General features: G+C 45.6%; 1 protein-coding gene across 1 annotated transcript; it reads left to right on the forward strand.

Annotated features, from left to right (window-relative positions):
• Positions 1-1,775: 1,775 nt before the first annotated feature.
• On the forward strand, positions 1,776-17,101 carry LOC119921712 (olfactory receptor 14A2-like; the record flags this gene model as incomplete). Its single annotated transcript, XM_038741778.1, has 5 exons — positions 1,776-1,824; positions 14,130-14,255; positions 16,236-16,276; positions 16,553-16,600; positions 16,736-17,101. Coding segments are annotated over exons 1-5 (630 nt in total), but the record flags the coding sequence as incomplete, so codon positions are not given.
• Between the last annotated feature and the right edge of the window lie 2,241 nt (positions 17,102-19,342).

Below are 19,342 nucleotides of genomic sequence, written 5' to 3' on the forward strand. Positions count from 1 at the left end.
CTCGTTGTGCTCAGGGAATGTGCCTGTTATATTGTTATATTGTAGTCTTCCAAGCGTTTAGGACATGCTCTGCACACAGTAAGTGCTCAATAAATGTGGTTGACTGGAGATGTTCTGTTCGGTGACTGCAAGTGGCAACTGCTCTCCCTGCCAGCTCTTTGACAATGCAGACTGCAGGACAATAGGGGCGAGGGGCCGAGGTGGGGGGAGGGGGCGTGGGACTGTGAAAGCTCAGTGCATTGCAATCACCACTGTGGCACACAGTAGCTGCTCAATTGTCTGTGATCTATAACGGGAATTGTCTTCTCTGCTATTTTATTATTATTATAATTATTATTAATATTGTATTTGTTGATCGATTACTATGTGTCTGGCACTGTACTAAATGCTAGGGTGGATACAAGCAAATTGGGTTGAACACAGTCCCTGTCCCAAGTGGGGCTCGCAGTCTCAATCCCCATTTTCCAGATGAGGGAACTGAGGCCCAGAGAAGTAAAGTGACTTGCCCAAGGTCACACAGCAAACAGATGATGGAGTTGGGATTAAAACACTTGACCCTCTGACTCCCAAGCCTGTGCCCTATTCCTTACACCATGCCTCTTCCAAGAAAGTGAGATCGTTGAGGGCAGGGAACGTTTTCATACTTATCACCCCCACTTATATCAACGCCTCTATACTCAGTGGCTTCCTGCTACCTGAAATCTTTTAGATTGTAAACTCTTTGAGGACATAGATCTCTAACCTAGCATGGTGTAGTTTAGAAAGCACGGGCCTGGGACTCAGAAGGTCATGGGTTCTAATTACGACTCTGCCACTTGTCTGCTGTATGGCCTTGGATAAATTACTTCACTCATCTGTGCCTCAGTCCCCTCATCTGGAAAATGGGGATTAAGACTGTAAGCCCCATGCAGGACAGAGACTGTGATCAACTCGATTTGCTTGCATTCACCCCAGCGTTTAGTACAGTGTCTAGCACATAGTAAGAGCTTAACAAATACCACAATTATCATTATTATTATTACTAACTCTACTGTTCTCTTCCAACTACTAAGTACTTAAACATAGTAAGTATTCAATAAATACTATTGATTGTTTGATTACTAATTCTTGAATATTCTCCCAACTGTTTAGGAGTGCTCAATAAATAATAATAATTGTTAGACAGTGAGCTACTTAAGGGCAAGTATCATCTTTACTGACTCTACTGTACTCTTCCAAGAACTAATTCAGAGCCCTGCAAACAATAAGTACACAGTCAATTCTATTGGCTGAATGATTACTTTATGGTTCTATTACTCTGATTCTGGGGGATCTAGGAAAGCTTCGTGCTTCACTGTCACACGTGGGTGTGAGAACAGGGCTGAGATCACTGCTCTCACCCTCAAAGTGTCGAAATTGAAGTATTGGAGGCAAACGTGCTACAAACACCTGGTAGGTACTAGCACTTGGTAGTTGCTTAATCAATCAATACTACTGACTGGAAAATCTGTACATTCATTCATTCATTCAATAGTATTTATTGAGCGCTTACTCTGTGCAGAGCATTGTACCCAGCGCTTGTGGCGGCCAGGAGGAAGAACTCGGTCTTCTCCCGCAGGATACAGAAGAACAGCTGTGTTACACAACTATTGTAAGAAATGGTCCTGTCCCCAGTGGTGTTTGCATCTAGGAATCTGGGAATGCAGGAGGACATGAAGATCTCCAGGAAGGAGAAAATGTGCAGGAAGAAGTACATGGGAGGTCAGAGACAGGAGTCAAGAAGAGAGAAGGTGACGATGGTCAAGTTTCTGGTGAAGTTCACTTCTGGTGAAGTTCAGAACATAGGTAAAGAGGAGAAAGTGGACCGATCAGAATACATTGCTCAGGGTCATGATCTGCTCTAAAATAATTCATTCATTCATTTAATCAATTAAATCAATCAATTGAGCTCTTACTGTGTGCAGAAGTATAGGTATAGGTTTGCAACACGTAGAGACGGTCCCTACCCAATAACGGGCTCACAGTCTAGAAGGGGGAGACAGACAACAAAACAAAACATGTAGACAGGTGTCAAAATCGTCAGAACAAATAGAATTAAGGCTATATGCACATCATTAACAAAATAAGTAGAATAATAAATATGTACAAGTAAAATAAATAGTGCAAAAGATCGATACAAATATATATATACACACAAGTGCTGTTGGGCGGGGAAGAAGGTAGGGCGGGGGGATTCATTTTCATTCAATTGTATTTATAGAGCGATTATTGTGTGCAGAGCACTGTACTAAGCACTTGGGAAGTACAAGTTGGCAACATATAGAGACGGTCCCTACCCAACAGCGGGCTCATAGTCTAGAAAGGGGAGACAGAGAACAAAACAAAACATATTAAAAACATAAAATAAATAAAATAAATATGTACAAGTAAAATAAATCAACATCTACACTCAGCTTGGTGTGCTGTCTAGAGCCCAGGCCTGGGAGCCAGAAGGACCTGGGTTCTAATCCTGCCCCATCCACTTGTCTCCTGGGTGACTCTGGGCAGGTCACTTCCCTTCTCTATGCCTCAGTTCCCTCATATGTAAAACGGGAGTTGAGACTGTGAGCCCCATGTGGTACAGGGACTGTGTCCAACCCGACTGGTTTGGATTCACAGCAGCGTTTAGTACAGTGCTCAGCACATAGTAAAAGCTTAACAAACACCATTATTATTATTATTATTATTATTATTATTATTATTATTATTATTATTATTCTCTGCCTCATTTCCCTCATCTGCAAAACGGGGGTTGAGACTGTGAGCCCCACGTGGGACAGGGACTGTGTCCAACCCAATCAATCAATCAATCGTATTTATTGAGGGCTTCCTGTGTGCAGAGCACTGTACTAAGCGCTTGGGAAGCACAAGTTGGCAACATATAGAGACGGTCCCTACCCAGCAGTGGGCTCACAGTCTAGAAAGGGGGAAACAGAGAACAAAGCAAAACATATCAACAAAATAAAATAAATAGAATAGATATGTACAAGTAAAATAAATGAATAGAGTAATAAATACGTACAAACATATATGCATATATACAGGTGCTGTGGGGAAGGGAAGGAGGTAAGGCGTTGGGTGGAGAGTGGGAGGAGGGGGAGAGGAAGTAGGAGCCTCAGTCTGGGAAGGCCTCCTAGAGGAGGTGAGCTCTCAGTAGGGCCTTGAAGGGAGGAAGAGAGTTATCTTGGTGGATGTTGGGAGGGAGGGCATTCCAGGCCAGGGGGATGACGTGGGCCTGGGGTCGACGATGGGACAGGCGAGAACGAGGCACGGTGAGGAGATTAGCGGCAGAGGAGTGGAGGGTGCAGGCTAGGCTGTAGAAGGAGAGACGGGAGGTGAGGTAGGAGGGGGCGAGGTGATGGAGAGCCTTGAAGCCAAGAGTGAGGAGTTTCTGCCTGATGCCTAGGTTGATTGGTAGCCACTGGAGATTTCTGAGGAGGGGAGTAACATGCCCAGAGCGTTTCTGGACAATGACAATCCGGGCAGCGGCGTGAATATGGTTAGACTGGCTTGTACAACCCGATTGGCTTGTATCTGCCCCAGCCCTTCGCACAATGCCTGGCACATAGTAAGCGCTTAACAAGCACAATCATTATTATCATCTTCATTATTATTATTCCCTTGCCCTCATTTCCCTCATCTTTCAAATGGGAAGAAGGAAAGAGGATTTGTACATGAGTTACAATTAATAGAGTGTGTGAGATATGGACAGAGAAGCAGCATAGCTCAATGGATAGAGCATGTGCCTGGGAGTCAGAAGGTCATAGGTTCTAGTCCTGGCTCTGCCATTTATCTTCTGTGTGACCTTGGGCAAGTCACTCAGCCTCTCTGTGCCTCAATTACCTCATCTGTAAAATGGGGAGTGAGGCTGTGAGCCCCATGTGAACAGGGACTGGGTCCAACCCAATTTGTGTCTATCCACCCCAGTACTTAGTACACTGCCTGACACCTAGTAAGTGCTTAAGAAATACCGTAATTATTATTATTATTATCACTATTATTATTATTATTATTATTACCGATAGTGAGTACCCAAATGTTTAAATGGGACAGAAGTGCTGAAATGGCAGTCATGGGGGATATAAAGTGGGCATATCAGTGATCAATCAGGAGATACGTCCTGGAGGTGATGTGATTTCAACAGGGTTTGGATGAAGGGGAGAGTAGTGGTGTGCCTGATGTGGAAAGGGAGAGTTCCAGGTAGTAGGAAGGGCGTTGGCAGCGGGAGAGATGAAGACAAAGGTGAAAGCTGTAAAAATCACAATCTTTTTCTTAAATGGAACAGCGGTATGCAGATTGTTAAACACAGGGTTCTGAACTGTGGTTTCTCATTCAATCTGTGCTGTATTCTCTCAGGAGAGCCTTATCTAGACAAACGAATCCCCCAGGGCCTGAACCTCCCCAGCCTGAGTTTACAACAGAAAATACGAATTAGGTTTGGTGAAAGCTTTTGTTCTCTCGGTAGCTTTGGGGCTCACTTAAGTATAGCTCTAGTCTCCAAGCTCCGAGGAACCTCATTCCCACCCCACCCCCACAGAGACTTATGTTCCAACTGAACTAATCATTCCCTTGGTGCCTCATTAGTCACTTCTCAAAGTTTATGTCTCAGGAGAGGACTCGATTTGCCTACCTCTGACACAACAGTAGAATGATGAACACTTCCCGAGTGGGTATGATCACTCCAGAGGGATTGCTCTTAAGAAGCAGCAAGGCCCATATCAAAGAGTGTGAGCTTCAGGGTCAGAGAACCTGGGCTTTAATCCCTTATCTGCTGGCTGACCTTGGACAAGTCACTTCACTTAACTTCTTTGTGCCTTAGTCCTTCGTCTGAAAAATGGGTATTCTATAACTGTTCTTCCCCGTATTTAGACTGTGAGCCCCATACCTTGATTACCTTGTGTCTACCCATACACTTAGTACAGTACTTGGCACATAGTAATGGCTTGACAACAATAATAATGATGATGATGGTGTTCGTTAAGCACTCACTATGTGGCAGAAATTGTACTAAGCGCTGGAGTGGATACGAGCATATCGAGTTGGACATAGTCCCTGTCCCACGTGGGGCTCACAGTCTCAACTCCCATTTTATAAATGAGGTAACTGAGGTCCGGAGAAGTAAAGTGACTTGCCCAAGGCCACACAGAAAGCAAGTGGTGTATCGAGGATTCTAACCCAGGTCCTTCTGATTCCCAGGCCCGTGCTCTATCCAGTATGCCACGCTGCTTCTCAATACCAACTACCTAATAAACAAATACCAAATAACAAATACCAGTATTGTTATTATTATTATTGTTGTTGTTATTAATAATATTTCACTGTTAGAGAGTCATAAAGAATCTGGTGCCGAGTCATTCAGAACTCTTTTACATCCAATCTCTTCTCAAGGTAGCAGCAATTTGCAATTAGTCAATCAGTTGAAAGTACTGAACACTTACTGTGTGTACAGAGATCCGTAGTGAGCCTTTGGGAGACTACAATAGAGGTTGAAGACATGGTTCCCAGCCTCAAATGGATTACAGTCTATCAAAGTATTGAATAAGTGTTTATTGTGTTTGGAACACTCTACCGCATGCTTGGGAAAATATAATAGAAAAACCACAATCCTTGCCCACAAAGAGATTACAGTCTAGCGGGGGAGATAGGCACGAAAGTATTTATAAATGTAGAAAGTGGTCTTATAGTAGAGTAGGCAATATGGTATATACTGAAGTGTAATGAGAAGAGGTGAGTACAAAAAGGCTGAAAAAGAGAGTAGGGATGATGTGACCTAGAAAAAAGAAAATTAATTGGGATAAGCATCCTTGAATTTAAATAATAATAATAGTAGTATTTGTTAAGCACTTACTCTGCACCAGGCACTGTACCAAACACAGGGGTGGATAAAAGCAAATCACGTTGTACAAAGTCCCTGTCCCAGGTGGGGCTCACAGTGTAAATCCCCATTTTACAAATGAGGTAACTGAGGCACAGAGAGGTGAAGTGATTTGCGCAAGGTCTAAGAGCAGATAAGTGGCAGAGCTGAGATTAGAACCCAGCCCCTTCTGACTCCCAAGCCCATGATCTATCCACAAAGCAATACTGCTTCTCTCAGAGGGCTTGGAATATGGGGAGAGCTGTGGACCGGTGGATTTGAAGTGAGAGGGGGTTCCAGGCAGGAGGAAGTTTCATGGGACAGAGACTGGAGACAAGAGAGTTGGGAACATATCACATGAGAAGGTGTGCCTGTGAGGGAAAGGAGAGTGTGAGCTGAATCTAGTAGGAACACGGAGTGGTTCTATAATAATAATGAAAATAATAATAACTATGGTATTCATTAAGCACTCTTATGTCAAGTACTATTTTAAGCACTAGGGTGCATGAAAATTAATCAGTTCGGACATGGTAGCTGTCCCACATAGGGTTCACAGACCAAGTATTGAACTCCTATTTTTCAGATGAAGAATCTCAAGCACAGAGAAGTTAAGTGGCTTGTCCCAGGTCTCACAGCAACAAGTGGCAGAGCTGGGTTTAGAACCCAGGTTCTCTGACTCCCAGGCACATGCTCTTTCCACTAGACCAAGCTCTGACAAGGTGTGTGTGTGTGTGTGTGTGTGTGTGTGTGTTTGTGTGTGTGTGCCTATATATGTTTATGTATGAGGAGCAAAGACCATGTTAACTTGGCAACAGAAGTGATAATAGCACTAGTATGATGTAAATGGTATTTGGTAAGTGTTTTCTAAGTACCAGGCACTGTACTAAGCACTGGGATAGGTACAAGATAATCAGGTTGGACATAGCACAGGTCCCACATGGAGCTCACAGTCTTAATCCCCATTTTACAGAAGAGGTAACTGAGGTCCGGAGAAGTGAAGTGACTTGCCCAAGGTCTCACAGGAGACAAGTGGTGGAGCCGGGATTAGAACCCAGGTCTTTGTGACTCCCAGGCCTGTGCCCTATCCACCAGGCCATACTGTTTCTCATCAGTGCTACTGCTATTACTTCTACAACTATTATTAATATAATAATAATAATAATAATAATAATAATGGCATTTTTTAAGCACCTACTATGTGTGAAACACCGTTCTAAACACTGGGGGATACAAGGTGATTAAGTTGTCCCACGTCGAGCTCACAATCTTAATCCCCATTTTCCAGGTGAGGTGACTGAGGCACAGAGAAGTTAAGTGACTTGCCCAAAGTCACACAGCAGGCATGTGGTGGAGCTGGGATTAGAACCTATGACCTCTGACTCCCAAGCCCAGGCTCTCCACTGAGCCAAGCTGTACTCCTCCTCCTCCTCCTCCTCCTGCTACTAGCACTAGATCGCCATTATTATCACTACTACTAATGTTATAGTTACTATTATAACTAGTAATACTAGCAACTGTTCTATTAATAGGAATTATAATAGTAGTAATCTAGTCGCCTGTTGGCAAGCCTATGCTCCAAGCTACCATTGCCTGCAGTGAATACCAGTTGCTGGGACAGCAACTGAGTCCAATTACTGAGACCTGGGAGAAAGAGCAGGCCCACCTGAGAGAAGAAAGGGACAGTGGACCCGCTGCTTCAGCTAGTGTATGAGTCACTGAGGTAGGACGTGAAGGGGAAGCTAGCCAGGAAAATCGAAAGTAACAGTAGAAATTAGTAGAGTTCAGACCTGAAAAAGCTATACAGAATGCACCAGGTACCCAACAAAACTGTAGACAAAGAGAAGGGCGTGGACTTCCTATATTAACACTTCCAGGCATAAGAGATAATGAAGACCCACATCATTATTATTAGTAGTAGTAATAATGATAATAATGATAGTATTTGTTAAGTGTTTCCTATGTTCCAGGCACTGTACTTAGCACTGCAGTGAGAAGAAGCATGGCGTAGTGGATAGAGTAGGGGTCTGGGAGTCAAAACGTCATGGGTTCTAATTCCATCTCTGCCATTTGTCTGCTGTTTGAAGTCACTTTACTTCTCTGGACCTCATTTACGTCATCAGACTGTGAGCCCATCTTCTAGACCGTGAGGACATTGTCTGGTAGGAACCATCTCTAGATGCTGCTGATTTGTACAGCCCAAGTGCTTAATACAGTGCTCTGCACACTGTAAGCTCTCAATAAATATGATTGAATGAATTAACGAATCTGTAAAATGGGGATTGAGACTGTGAGCCCCATGTCGGGTGGGGACAGTGTCCAAACCGATATGTTTGTCTCCACTCCAGCACTTGGTAAAGTGCCTGGCATATGGTAAGTGCTTAACAAATATGCCCATTTCACAAATGAGACAATTTAGACCCAGAGAAGTTAAGTGAGTTGCCCAAAATCACAAAGCAATGAGTGGCAGAGTCAGGATGAGCACCCAGCTCTTTCTGACTCCCAGGCCCATTCTTTATCCACAACGAAACACTGTTTCTCTTATCATTCATCAATCAATCAATCCATCAATTGTATTTATTGAGAACTTACTGTGTGCAGAGCACTGTACTACGAGCTTGGGAAGTACAAGTTGGCAACACACAGAGACGGTCCCTACCGAACAGTGGGCTCACAGTCTAGAAAGGGGGAGACAGAGAACAAAACAAAACATATCAACAAATTAAAATAAATAGAACAGATATGCACAAGTAAAATAAATAAATAAATAGATTAATAAATACGTACAAACATATATACATATATACAGATGCTGTGGGGAAGGGAAGGAGGTAAGCCGGGGGGGATGGAAAGGGGAAGGAGGGGGAGAGGAAGGAGAGAGCTCAGTCTTGGAAGGCCTCCTGGAGGAGGTGAGCTCTCAGTAGGGCCTTGAAGGGAGGAAGAGAGCTAGCTTGGTGGATGTGTGGAGGGAGGGCATTCCAGGCCAGGCGGATGACGTGGGCCGGGGTTCGACGGTGGATCAGGCGAGAACGAGGCACGGTGAGGAGATTAGCGACAGAGGAGCGGAGGGTGCGGGCTGGGCTGGAGAAGGAGAGAAGGGAGGTGAGGTAGGAGGGGGCGAGGTGATGGAGATCCTTGAAGCCGAGGGTGAGGAGTTTCTGCCTGATGCGTAGGTTGATTGGTAGCCACTGGAGATTTTTGAGGAGGGGAGTAACATGCCCAGAGCATTTCTGGGCAAAGACAATCCGGGCAGCGGCGTGAAGTATGGATTGAAGTGGGGAGAGACAAGAGGATGGGAGATAGGAGAGGTGGCTGATACATACATAGCATATGATTATGCATATGATGCATATGCATGCATATGATTCATGCATAGCATCCCTAGAACTGAGGAGGAATGGTTTATCATTTTGTTGAAAATATAAGAGGAGCCATGATCAGAGATTAGGGACAGGATAACAACACTTTCTACTGACCATTCTCCCCAACATCTGCAGCAGGAGACTTCCTTAATCCTTGGGAAAGTTAGTGACTCTGGTAGCCATTGTTGTGACTTTGGGTATGCCATGAACTCCAAATCAAAAAGAACCTGAAGTCCTGCTCCTCTAGTCACAGCTCCCTAATGTCTTTTGTTCTTTTATTTCGTTTAATGTGTATTTGTCCTTGTCTCCTATGTTGTTTTAATGTTTAATTGTTTCATTGCTCTCATTGTGTGTCTCATGTACTCTCCCCCATTTTTATTCATAGATTATGAGCCTCTCAAGGGGCAGGATCTGTGCCTAATTCCCTCTTGTGTACTCTTTCCCGGTGCTTCGTACAGTGCTCTGCTCTGCATATCATCATCATCATCATCAATCGTATTTATTGAGCGCTTACTATGTGCAGAGCACTGTACTAAGCGCTTGGGAAGTACAAATTGGCAACATATAGAGACAGTCCCTACCCAACAGTGGGCTCACAGTCTAAAAGGGGGAGACAGAGAACAACACCAAACATACTAACAAAATAAAATAAATAGAATAGATATATACAAATAAAATAAATAAATAAATAGAGTAAAAAATATGTACAAACATATATACATATATACAGGTGCTGTGGGGAAGGGAAGGAGGTAAGATGGGGGGATGGAGAGGAGGACGAGGGGGAGAGGAAGGAAGGGGCTCAGTCTGGGAAGGCCTCCTGGAGGAGGTGAGCTCTCAGTAGGGCCTTGAAGGGAGGAAGAGAGCTAGCTTGGCGGAAGGGCAGAGGGAGGGCATTCCAGGCCCGGGGGATGACCTGGGCCGGGGGTCGATGGCGGGACAGGCTAGAGCGAGGTACGGTAAGGAGATCAGCGGTGGAGGAGCGGAGGGTGCGGACTGGGCTGTAGAAGGAGAGAAGGGAGGTGAGGTAGGAGGGGGCGAGGTGATGAAGAGCCTTGAAGCCCAGGGTGAGGAGTTTCTGCCTGATGCGCAGATTGATTGGTAGCCACTGGAGATTTTTGAGGAGGGGAGTGATATGCCCAGAGCGTTTCTGGACAAAGATAATCCGGGCAGCAGCATGAAGTATGGATTTAAGTGGAGAGAGACACGAGGATGGGAGATCAGAGAGAAGGCTGATGCAGTAGTCCAGACGAGATAGATTTGGTAGATGCATATAGTAAATGCTTAATGTTATTTCTAGTACTAGTAGTAATCCAGATAATACTACTAGCAGTATTTAACTCTAAGGACTTCTTCTTTATCCCTAAACCTGTCTCAAACTAGAAGACAACATTATTCAATCAATGATAATTATTGAGCATTTACAGTGCAGAACACTGTACTAAAGCACTTTGGAGAGTACAATACAACATGGGTGGCAGAGAACTTCCCTGCTCACATTCAAACAATTAGTCAATCAATTGTATTTACTGAGTGCTTACTGTGTGCAGAGCACTGAACTAAGTGGCTGGGAGAATACAACGGAGTTGGTAGACAAGTTCCCTACCCACATTTATCAGTCGATAGTATTTATCGAGTGTTTTCTTTGTGCAGAGTACAGTACTCAGCGCTTGGGAGAGGACAATGCAACAGATTTGGTAGATGCTGTCCCTACCCACAGTGAGCTCTCAGTCTAGAGACCAGTTTAACGTATTTCTATCCCTCAGCCTATGCTCAAACCTGCCCCTTATCCTTACTTTACAGTTTGTAAATCAGTAAGATACCTACAGTATTTTATAAGCACTATAATAAGAATGGATATATTGATATATGATATAGATAATATAATAACAATAATTGTGGTATTTTTTAAGAGCGTACTATGCGTCAAGCATTATACTAAGTACTGTGGTACATACAAGATAATCAGGTCCCTTTTAGGGCCCCCAGTCTCAGTAGGAGGGAGAACTGATGTTGAATCCCCGTTTTGCTCCTACTGTATGCCAAACACTGGGATAGGTACGTTGGACACAGTGTCTGGTCTGCCTGAGGCTTACAATGTAAGAGAGAGGAAGAGCAAAAATGGAATCCTTGCCTTCGTGGAGTTTACAATATAATGGGTTATTGGATCTCTGCCCACGGTGTATGAAAGAAACCAAGGTTCCAGGTAACTTATGAGTTAAAACACAGGGAAAAATAACAATACTTTTACTATGGGCCAAACACTGGTCTAAGCTCCTGGGAATATACAAATTAATCGGGTTGGACACAGTTCCTGTCCCACATGGAGCTCACACTCTTATTCCCCATGTTGCAAATAAGGTAACTGAGGCCCAGAGAAGTGAAGTGACTTTCCCAAGGTCACACATCAGAAATATGGCACAGCCGAGATTAGAAGCCAGGTCCTTCTGACTTCCAGGCCCGTGCTCTATCCTCTAGGCTACGATGCTTGCCGAAAGCCATGGTATTTGAATATAATAATAATAATAATGGCATTTATTAAGCGCTCACTATGTGCAAAGCACTGTTCTAAGCGCTGGGGAGGTTACAAGGTAATCAGGTAGTCCTATGGGGGGCTCACAGTCTTCATCCCCATTTTACAGATGGGGTAACTGTGGCACAGAGAAGTTAAGTGACTTACCCAAAGTCACACACCTGCCAATTGGCGGAGCCGGGATTTGAACCCATGACCTCTGACTTCAAAGCCCGTGCTCTTTCCACTGAACCACGCTGCTTCTCCGAGTTACAGATGAACTACTGAGTAACGAATGAAAGTTACAGATTGATTGGTCAATCAATGATATCTATTGCACACTTACCGGATACTAGGCACCGTACTAGGCACTTAGCTGATGAGGAAACTGGTGCACAGAAAGATTAAGCGGCTTTCCCGAGACCACACAGCAGGCCAGTGGCGGAGATGGGGTGGGGGGGGGGGCGGTTCTTCTGTACTAAGCACTAGGGAGAGTATAATAATAGACACAGTCCCTCCCAAAGCGAAATTACAGTCTGGATGGGGAGACAGACATTAATATCAATAAATATATTACAGATATGTGCATATGTGTTCTGGGACTGGGTGGGTGAAACAGGTAGCAAATCAGGGTGATGCGGAAAGGGGTGGGAGAAGAGGAAATTAAGGCCTAGCTGAGGAAGGCCTCTTGAAGGAGATGTGCCTTCCATGGAGCAGTGCATTCAATGTTGAGTTGAAGATATACAGTGAGGGTGAGAATAGAATACCTCAGTGATAAAGCAACTGTAGAGGTTGTCATGACTGAAATTGTGAGTTAGGGAAGAATTCTGTAGAACAGGACCATAATAATAATATGAAGACTAATAATGGTATTTGTTAAGCACCTTAATATGTGCCAAGCACTGTTCTAAGTGCTGGGTTAGATAGAAGGTAATCAGGTTGTTCCATGTGGGGCTCACAGTCTTCATCTCAATTTTACAGATGAGGTAACTGAGGCACAGAGAAGTGAAGTGGCTTTCCCAAGGCCATACAGCAGACCAGTGGCGGAGGCGAGATTATAACCCATGTCCTCTGACTCCCAATCCCGTGCTCTTGCCACTAAACCATGGTCTCCTGACAGCTGATTGGATGTGCTTGTCTGACTCCAGCCTTGCCAAGCTAGCTATCTTCCTCCCTTCAAAGCCCTGTTGAGAACTCACCTCCTATGGAAGGCCTTCCGAGATTGAGTCCCCTTTTTTCTCTCCTCCTCCCCACCCCCCCTCCCTATCTCCTTCCCCTCCCCACAGCACCAGTATATATGTTTTTACAGATTTATTATGTTATTTATTTTACTTGTATATATTTATCATTCTATTTATTTTGTTAATAATGTGCATCTAGCTTTATTTTTATTTATTCTGATGACCTGACACCTGTCCACATGTTTTGTTGTGTTGTCTGTCTCCCCCTTCTAGACTGTGAGCCCGTTGTTGGGTAGGGACCGTCTCTACATGTTGCTAACCTGTACTTCCCAAGCGTTTAGTACAGTGCTCTGCACACAGTAAGCGCTCAATAAACACGATTGAATGAATGAATGAATGACCATGAAAGTCAGGTGCAAATTTCCCAGAGAGAGAGCTGGAAGTCAGTACCTACCTGCACTTGGAAGTCCTTAAACCTACAAAATTTCTCACGGCAACGCCGAAGGTAATGCTGTTTTACCTTGGACTAGTCACTTCACTTCTCTGTGCCTAAATTAACTGATCTGCAAAATGCAGATTAAGAGTGTGAACGCTTGGTGAGATAGGGACTGTGTCTAACCAGATTCACTTTTATCTATCCCAGCGCTAAGACCACTGCTTGGCACACAGTATGAGCTTAACAAGGACAATAATAATAATAATAATAATAATAGTAATAATAATAGCAATAATAAATGTATGCAGGAAGAGCAGAGGGGCTGGGGCAGGACAGTGAATGGAGCTGTGGGTAGGAGGGTGGGGAGAAGTGGCAGTTGACAGAAGCAGCGTAGTCTTAGAGAGGGCAGGGAAGGTAGTGAGTGGGATCAAGAGTGGGAGGGTTAAAGTGAGGTCTGGAGGAGGGAGGACAGGTACATCCAAACCATTTTAAAATGGCCGCCCCACAGCCGTGAAGCGGATGAAGCCGGTGGGTCACTGACAAAAGAACAAGATGGACACCTCATTGTCATCTCCACAGTCACTCTGGAGGTTCTCCCTGTGCGACGCACGCCAGTGTTAAGGGCCAGTGGGGTAGTCACATGGGGCAGAGACACTAACCCACTCAAGGTCACCAATATCTCCAGCAGTGCCGGAACCCCGGGGAGCCAGGCCCGAACAGGACATAATTAGGCCCCTCAGCCCAACGTGCGACCCGTCCCCCGGGGCAGTCCCGCAGGAGCCGCAGGGAGCTTATCCGGAAAGGCCTGGCTTCACCAAGTACCAGACACGCTCCAAGCAGGAAGCAAGAAGAGCCAGGACCTCGCACACCTCCCAGAGATCCTTCTGTGGCCGACGTCCGGGAGCTGAGGGGATGGTTGAAGGACAACAGAGACCAGAGTCCGCTCGATTCAGTCTGACCAGTGAGTCTGGGCGGGGGTGGGGGTGGGGGACGAACACGGATGGGTTGGGGTCTTACAGGGGAGATGGCAGTGATAGAGAACTAGAATCTCCTCACGTCTCCATGTGTAAAATGGATCTCTCCCCCTGGCATCTCCATGGCTCTCGATCCGCTGGATATACTGGGTGGGTGATGGGGATGGACAGGGATGGATTGGTGAATAACGTTCTGAGTGGCAAATAGATCATATTTCCTGAGCATTTACTTTGTGAAGAGTACCGTTCTAAGTCCTCAGGAGAGTAAATTGTACGATTGGCAGACATATTCCCTGCTCGTAAGAAGCTTGCAGTCTAGAAGGAGAGACAAACATTAATAGATATACATAAATTATGGATCTATATATAAATGCCACGGGATAGAGAGAGCGGTGAAGAAAGAGGGCAAATTCAAGTGAAGGGTGACACGGAAATGAGTGGGAGAAGAAGAAATTGGGACTTAGTCGGGGAAGGGCTCTTGGAAGAAATTTGATTTTAATAACGCTTTGAAGGTGGGGAGAGTGAATGTCTGTCGGATACGAAGAGGGAGGACATTCCAGGCAGGAGACAGGACGTGGACGAGAGGTGGTTGGCGGGAGAGATGAGGTACGATGAATAGATTGGCATTAGAGAAGCGAAGTGTGCGGGCTGGCTTGTTGTAGGAGAGTAGCGAGATAAGATAGGAGGAAGCGAGGTGATTGTGAGCTTTAACGATGATGGTGAGGAGTTTCTGCATGACGCAGAGGTGGACAGAAAACTACTGTAGGTTCCAGAGGAGTGGGGAACCATGGTCAGAGCTGGTAATATCTGCGTCTCACTGGTGTTTAATATCACCTGCTATCTGAAGAACACCGTACTCAGTTCTGAGGAAAAGAACAATTGATTAGACAGGGTCCTTTGAAAGGGCAGTCTCTGACAACTAGATGAGTGTTAAGCTCACATTGGAGATAAAAGGCTCGCCTACCCCAGATTTACCATGAAACAGGAGGCTACATCTGGTGAGAGATCATTTATTTGGTTGCGGGCAGCACAATGCTCTGCACATAGTAAGTGCTCAACATATTTGATCGCTCGATTGATTTTGGTTTCCTTCTGCCTGAAGGTTGAAGGTTAAGAGGGACAGCTTCCCATGGTCACCCAGTACACATATCTGGCTCGTCTAAAACCAACCTACTCACTGTATTTTGGTCTCATCTATCCCGCTACTGACCCCAGCCCATGCCCTTTCACTGGCCTGGAACTCCCTTCCTCTTCATATAATGATAGTAATGATTGCATTTGACAGCACTGTTCTAAGCGCTGCAGGAGATACAAGGTTTTTAGGTTGGACACAGTCCCTGTTCCACACGGGACTAATGGGCTTAATCCCCATTTTACAGATGAGGGAACTGAGGCACATAGAAGTGAAGTGATTTGCAAAACGTCACACAGCAGGCAAGAGGCAGAGCCAGGACTGGAACCCAGGTCCTTCTGACTCTCAGGCCCTTGATTTTTCCACTAGGCCTCGCTGTCTACTCTAACAGACCATCGCTCTCTCCACTTTCAGAGACTTCTTAAAATCACATTTCCTCCAAGAGGCCTTCCCCTACTGAGTCCTAATTTTCCTCTCCCTTCTGCCTTGCCCTTGCACTTGGATGTACACCTTTCATTCTCCCCACTCTCATCCCCACAGCACTTACATACATATTTGAAATTTATTTCAATGTATGCCTCCCCCTCTAGCCTGTAAACTCCTCTTCTAAAGCAAATATGTCTGTTAATTCTGCTATATTACACTCTCCCAATCGCTTGGTATAGTGCTCTGCACAAAGTAAGTGCTCAATAAATACGATTGATGGATTCATCTGACTGTCACTGTCTGTTGAGGCTCTGAAACAGCTTCCTTTTCATTGTTTTTGTAGGTGGTCTCAGTAATCCTTCGGAAATGGTTAACCTCACGGGAGTGAGGGGATTCCTGCTGCTGGGATTCTCGGAGGTCCGGGAGCTGCAGCTGTTGCACGCTGCGCTGTTCCTCCTTGTCTACCTGGCCGCCCTGACGGGGAATCTCCTCATCGTCGCCATCACCATCCTCGATCGGCGCCTCCACACCCCCATGTACTTCTTCCTCAGGAATCTGTCCGCCCTCGACCTCTGCTACATGTCCGTCACCGTCCCCCAATCTTTCCTCAACTCCCTGACCAACCATAGAGAAATCTCCTTCCTGGGTTGTTTTTTCCAGGTCTTCTTCGTGGTTCTTTTTGCCGGCACAGAGTTCTGCATGCTCACGGTGATGTCCTACGACCGATACCTGGCCATCTGCAGTGCTCTGCACTACGAGGTCATCATGGACCACAGGACCTGCTTTGAGATGGCAGTCGGGTCCTGGCTTACCGGGGCAATGTTCGGAGTCTTCATTTCAGCTGCGACATTCTCCCTGCCTTTCTGCAGGTCCCATGTGATCACACAGTTTTTCTGTGACATCCCGTCGGTAATAAAACTCTCCTGCTCTAAAACGTATACTGCCTTCAAGGTGGCTGTAGCCACTGGTGCCTGTTTCAGTGTCTTCTGCTTCGTGTCCATCGTGGTCTCATACGTGCGCATCTTCCGGGCCTTGCTGAGGATGCCAGCCTCCGAGGGCCGGGCCAAGGCCTTCTCCACCTGCCTGCCCCATATCGTTGTCGTCACCGTTTTTTTCTCCACGGCCGCCTTCGCTCACTTAAAACCGACTTCCAGCTCGTCCTTTCAGCTGGATCTGCTAGTATCCGTGTTCTACACCGTGGTGCCCCCCACCCTGAACCCCCTCATCTGCAGCTTGAGGAACAGGGACGTGAAGATGGCAATGGGGAGAGTCCTGTTTGGGACTCTTTTCACCGGAGATAGAAAATTTCACTTCACGCTCTGACCCTATTATTTCTCTCCGCAAGGACGGACTCTAGACAATCTTGGGAAGCCTGCAAAGGTCTGTGGCATATGTCGTTAGAGAATTTTCCTGGCTGCATGCTGTCTATTATCAGTGGCTTTGACTAGTTTGGTAGAAGAGTTTTTTACCAGTTGTTCTTCTCTCGTATTTAAATCTAGCTCCAATGCCTGGGAATGGATGTCTGCACTTGGATTTGCCTCCTTTATTCACCTCCAGCAGAGGGTAGAGCACGGGCCTGGGAGTCAGAAAGACCTGGGTTCTAATCCTGGCTCTGCCACTTGTCTGCTGAGTGGCCTTGGGCAACTCACTTCACTTCTAGGTTTCTTCTGTAAAATAGGGATGAATACTGTGGGCCCCATGTGGGACACGGACTGTATCTAACCTGATTACCTTGCATCCTCCCTAGTGGTTAATACAATGCCTGGTACATAGTAAGTGTTTCACAAATACCATTAAATGAAATGGAAGAGGTAGCTGGAGAAGGGTGTTTTAGGCTTAATTTTAATCCTCATATCTGCCCCAGAAACCAGGAGCAGGGGTACAGGTTGAATTTTTCCAACCACTTAATGCTCTCAGTTGTCACTCAATAAACACCATCATGATGTCTCCTGAAACTTGTGCTGTTGTCACTATTATTATTCATTGTATAATGTGCTTCAATAGTTAAGTATTAATTCAATCAATCAAATCAAATTGAAGCACAACAGAACGCCAAGGTATATTCTTTGCACACAAGGAGCTTAAACTTTTCAAAAATGTTACAGGTGCCTGTGACACACAGTCATTCAGTAGGAGAACTGGAATGAGATCTTGGGGTCCTTTTCTTTTTTTTTTTTGCCATGTCAATCTGAATACTGCATTCAACCATGACAAACCAAATGGGTTAGGGTGCCTATTCTCCGTACCATGAAATATCTCCAATCCCCAGAGTTGAAACATAAGGCTAGTATTAGTCATTGGAAAATAATGATGAGTCCGTTGAGGTTGTTCTAGGAAAGAGTCCCAGAGTGGGAACTACGTGGGACTGGGCAGTCATTCAGGTTGTGGGGGTCAGGACCACAGAGAGCCCATTATCCCGGCTTTCCGAGATTCCCAGATGGTCAGCCTTCTCAGCGGAGCCCCGGGCCCGTCCGCCCACGGGGAATCCCCCAGGAAATAACCGAGCAGTCTTCTGAGGGGACAGCACAGGAATCCGGAGAGCTGAGAGGGGGAGGGAGGATTCTGACAGCTCCCAGCCCTTACCCAGACATTCCTGTCACCCCCACCAGAGTCCAGGACCGATAGATGAAGTGAGCCTCTCTCTCAGCAGAGGTCAGCGCTCCCCATACCAGGACAGTCCATGTGACTCTGGAGAGGAGCAGGGGAAAGGTGAGGGCCAGGGAAGGGAAATTTCATTGTGAGCACAGAATAGAAGGATCAGAGTTAGAATTTCTCCTATTCTATCACGTTACTTCCCTGAGGAGAGATCAACCATTACAGCTAGTACCCTCTCCAGGGCCAGATGAGGGGACGTGGATTTTGTGAGTGAAGGGAACTCAGCCACCAAACAGTTGTCAGTGGAAAGAGCCAAGTTCTGGAATTCAGAAGACCCTCATATCCACCACTTTCCTGCTATGTGATCTAGGGAAAGCAGCTTAATATCTCTGTGCTCCAGTTTCCTCATCTGCTAAGTGCTTAGTACAGTGCCTAGTATCCGGTAAGTGCTCACCAGATATCGTTGATTCATCAATCAATCTGTAGCTTTCATTCAAGCATCGTAGCTTTCACCATCATCATCATTATCAATCGTATTTATTGAGCGCTTACTGTGTGCAGAGCACTGTACTAAGCGCTTGGGAAGTACAAATTGGCATCACATAGAGACAGTCCCTACCCAACCCTGGGCTCACAGTCTAAAAGGGGGAGACAGAGAACAAAACCAAACATACTAACAAAATAAAATAAATGGAATAGATATGTACAAGTAAATCAATAAGTAAATGAATAGAGTAATAAATATGTACAAACATATATACATATATACAGGTGCTGTGGGGAAGGGAAGGAGGTAAGATGGGGGGATGGAGAGGGAGACGAGGGGAAGAGGAAGGAAGGGGCTCAGTCTGGGAA

The sequence above is a fragment of the Tachyglossus aculeatus genome (assembly GCF_015852505.1).
Source record: "Tachyglossus aculeatus isolate mTacAcu1 chromosome 12 unlocalized genomic scaffold, mTacAcu1.pri SUPER_6_unloc_4, whole genome shotgun sequence".
NCBI classification, from domain to species: domain Eukaryota; kingdom Metazoa; phylum Chordata; class Mammalia; order Monotremata; family Tachyglossidae; genus Tachyglossus; species Tachyglossus aculeatus.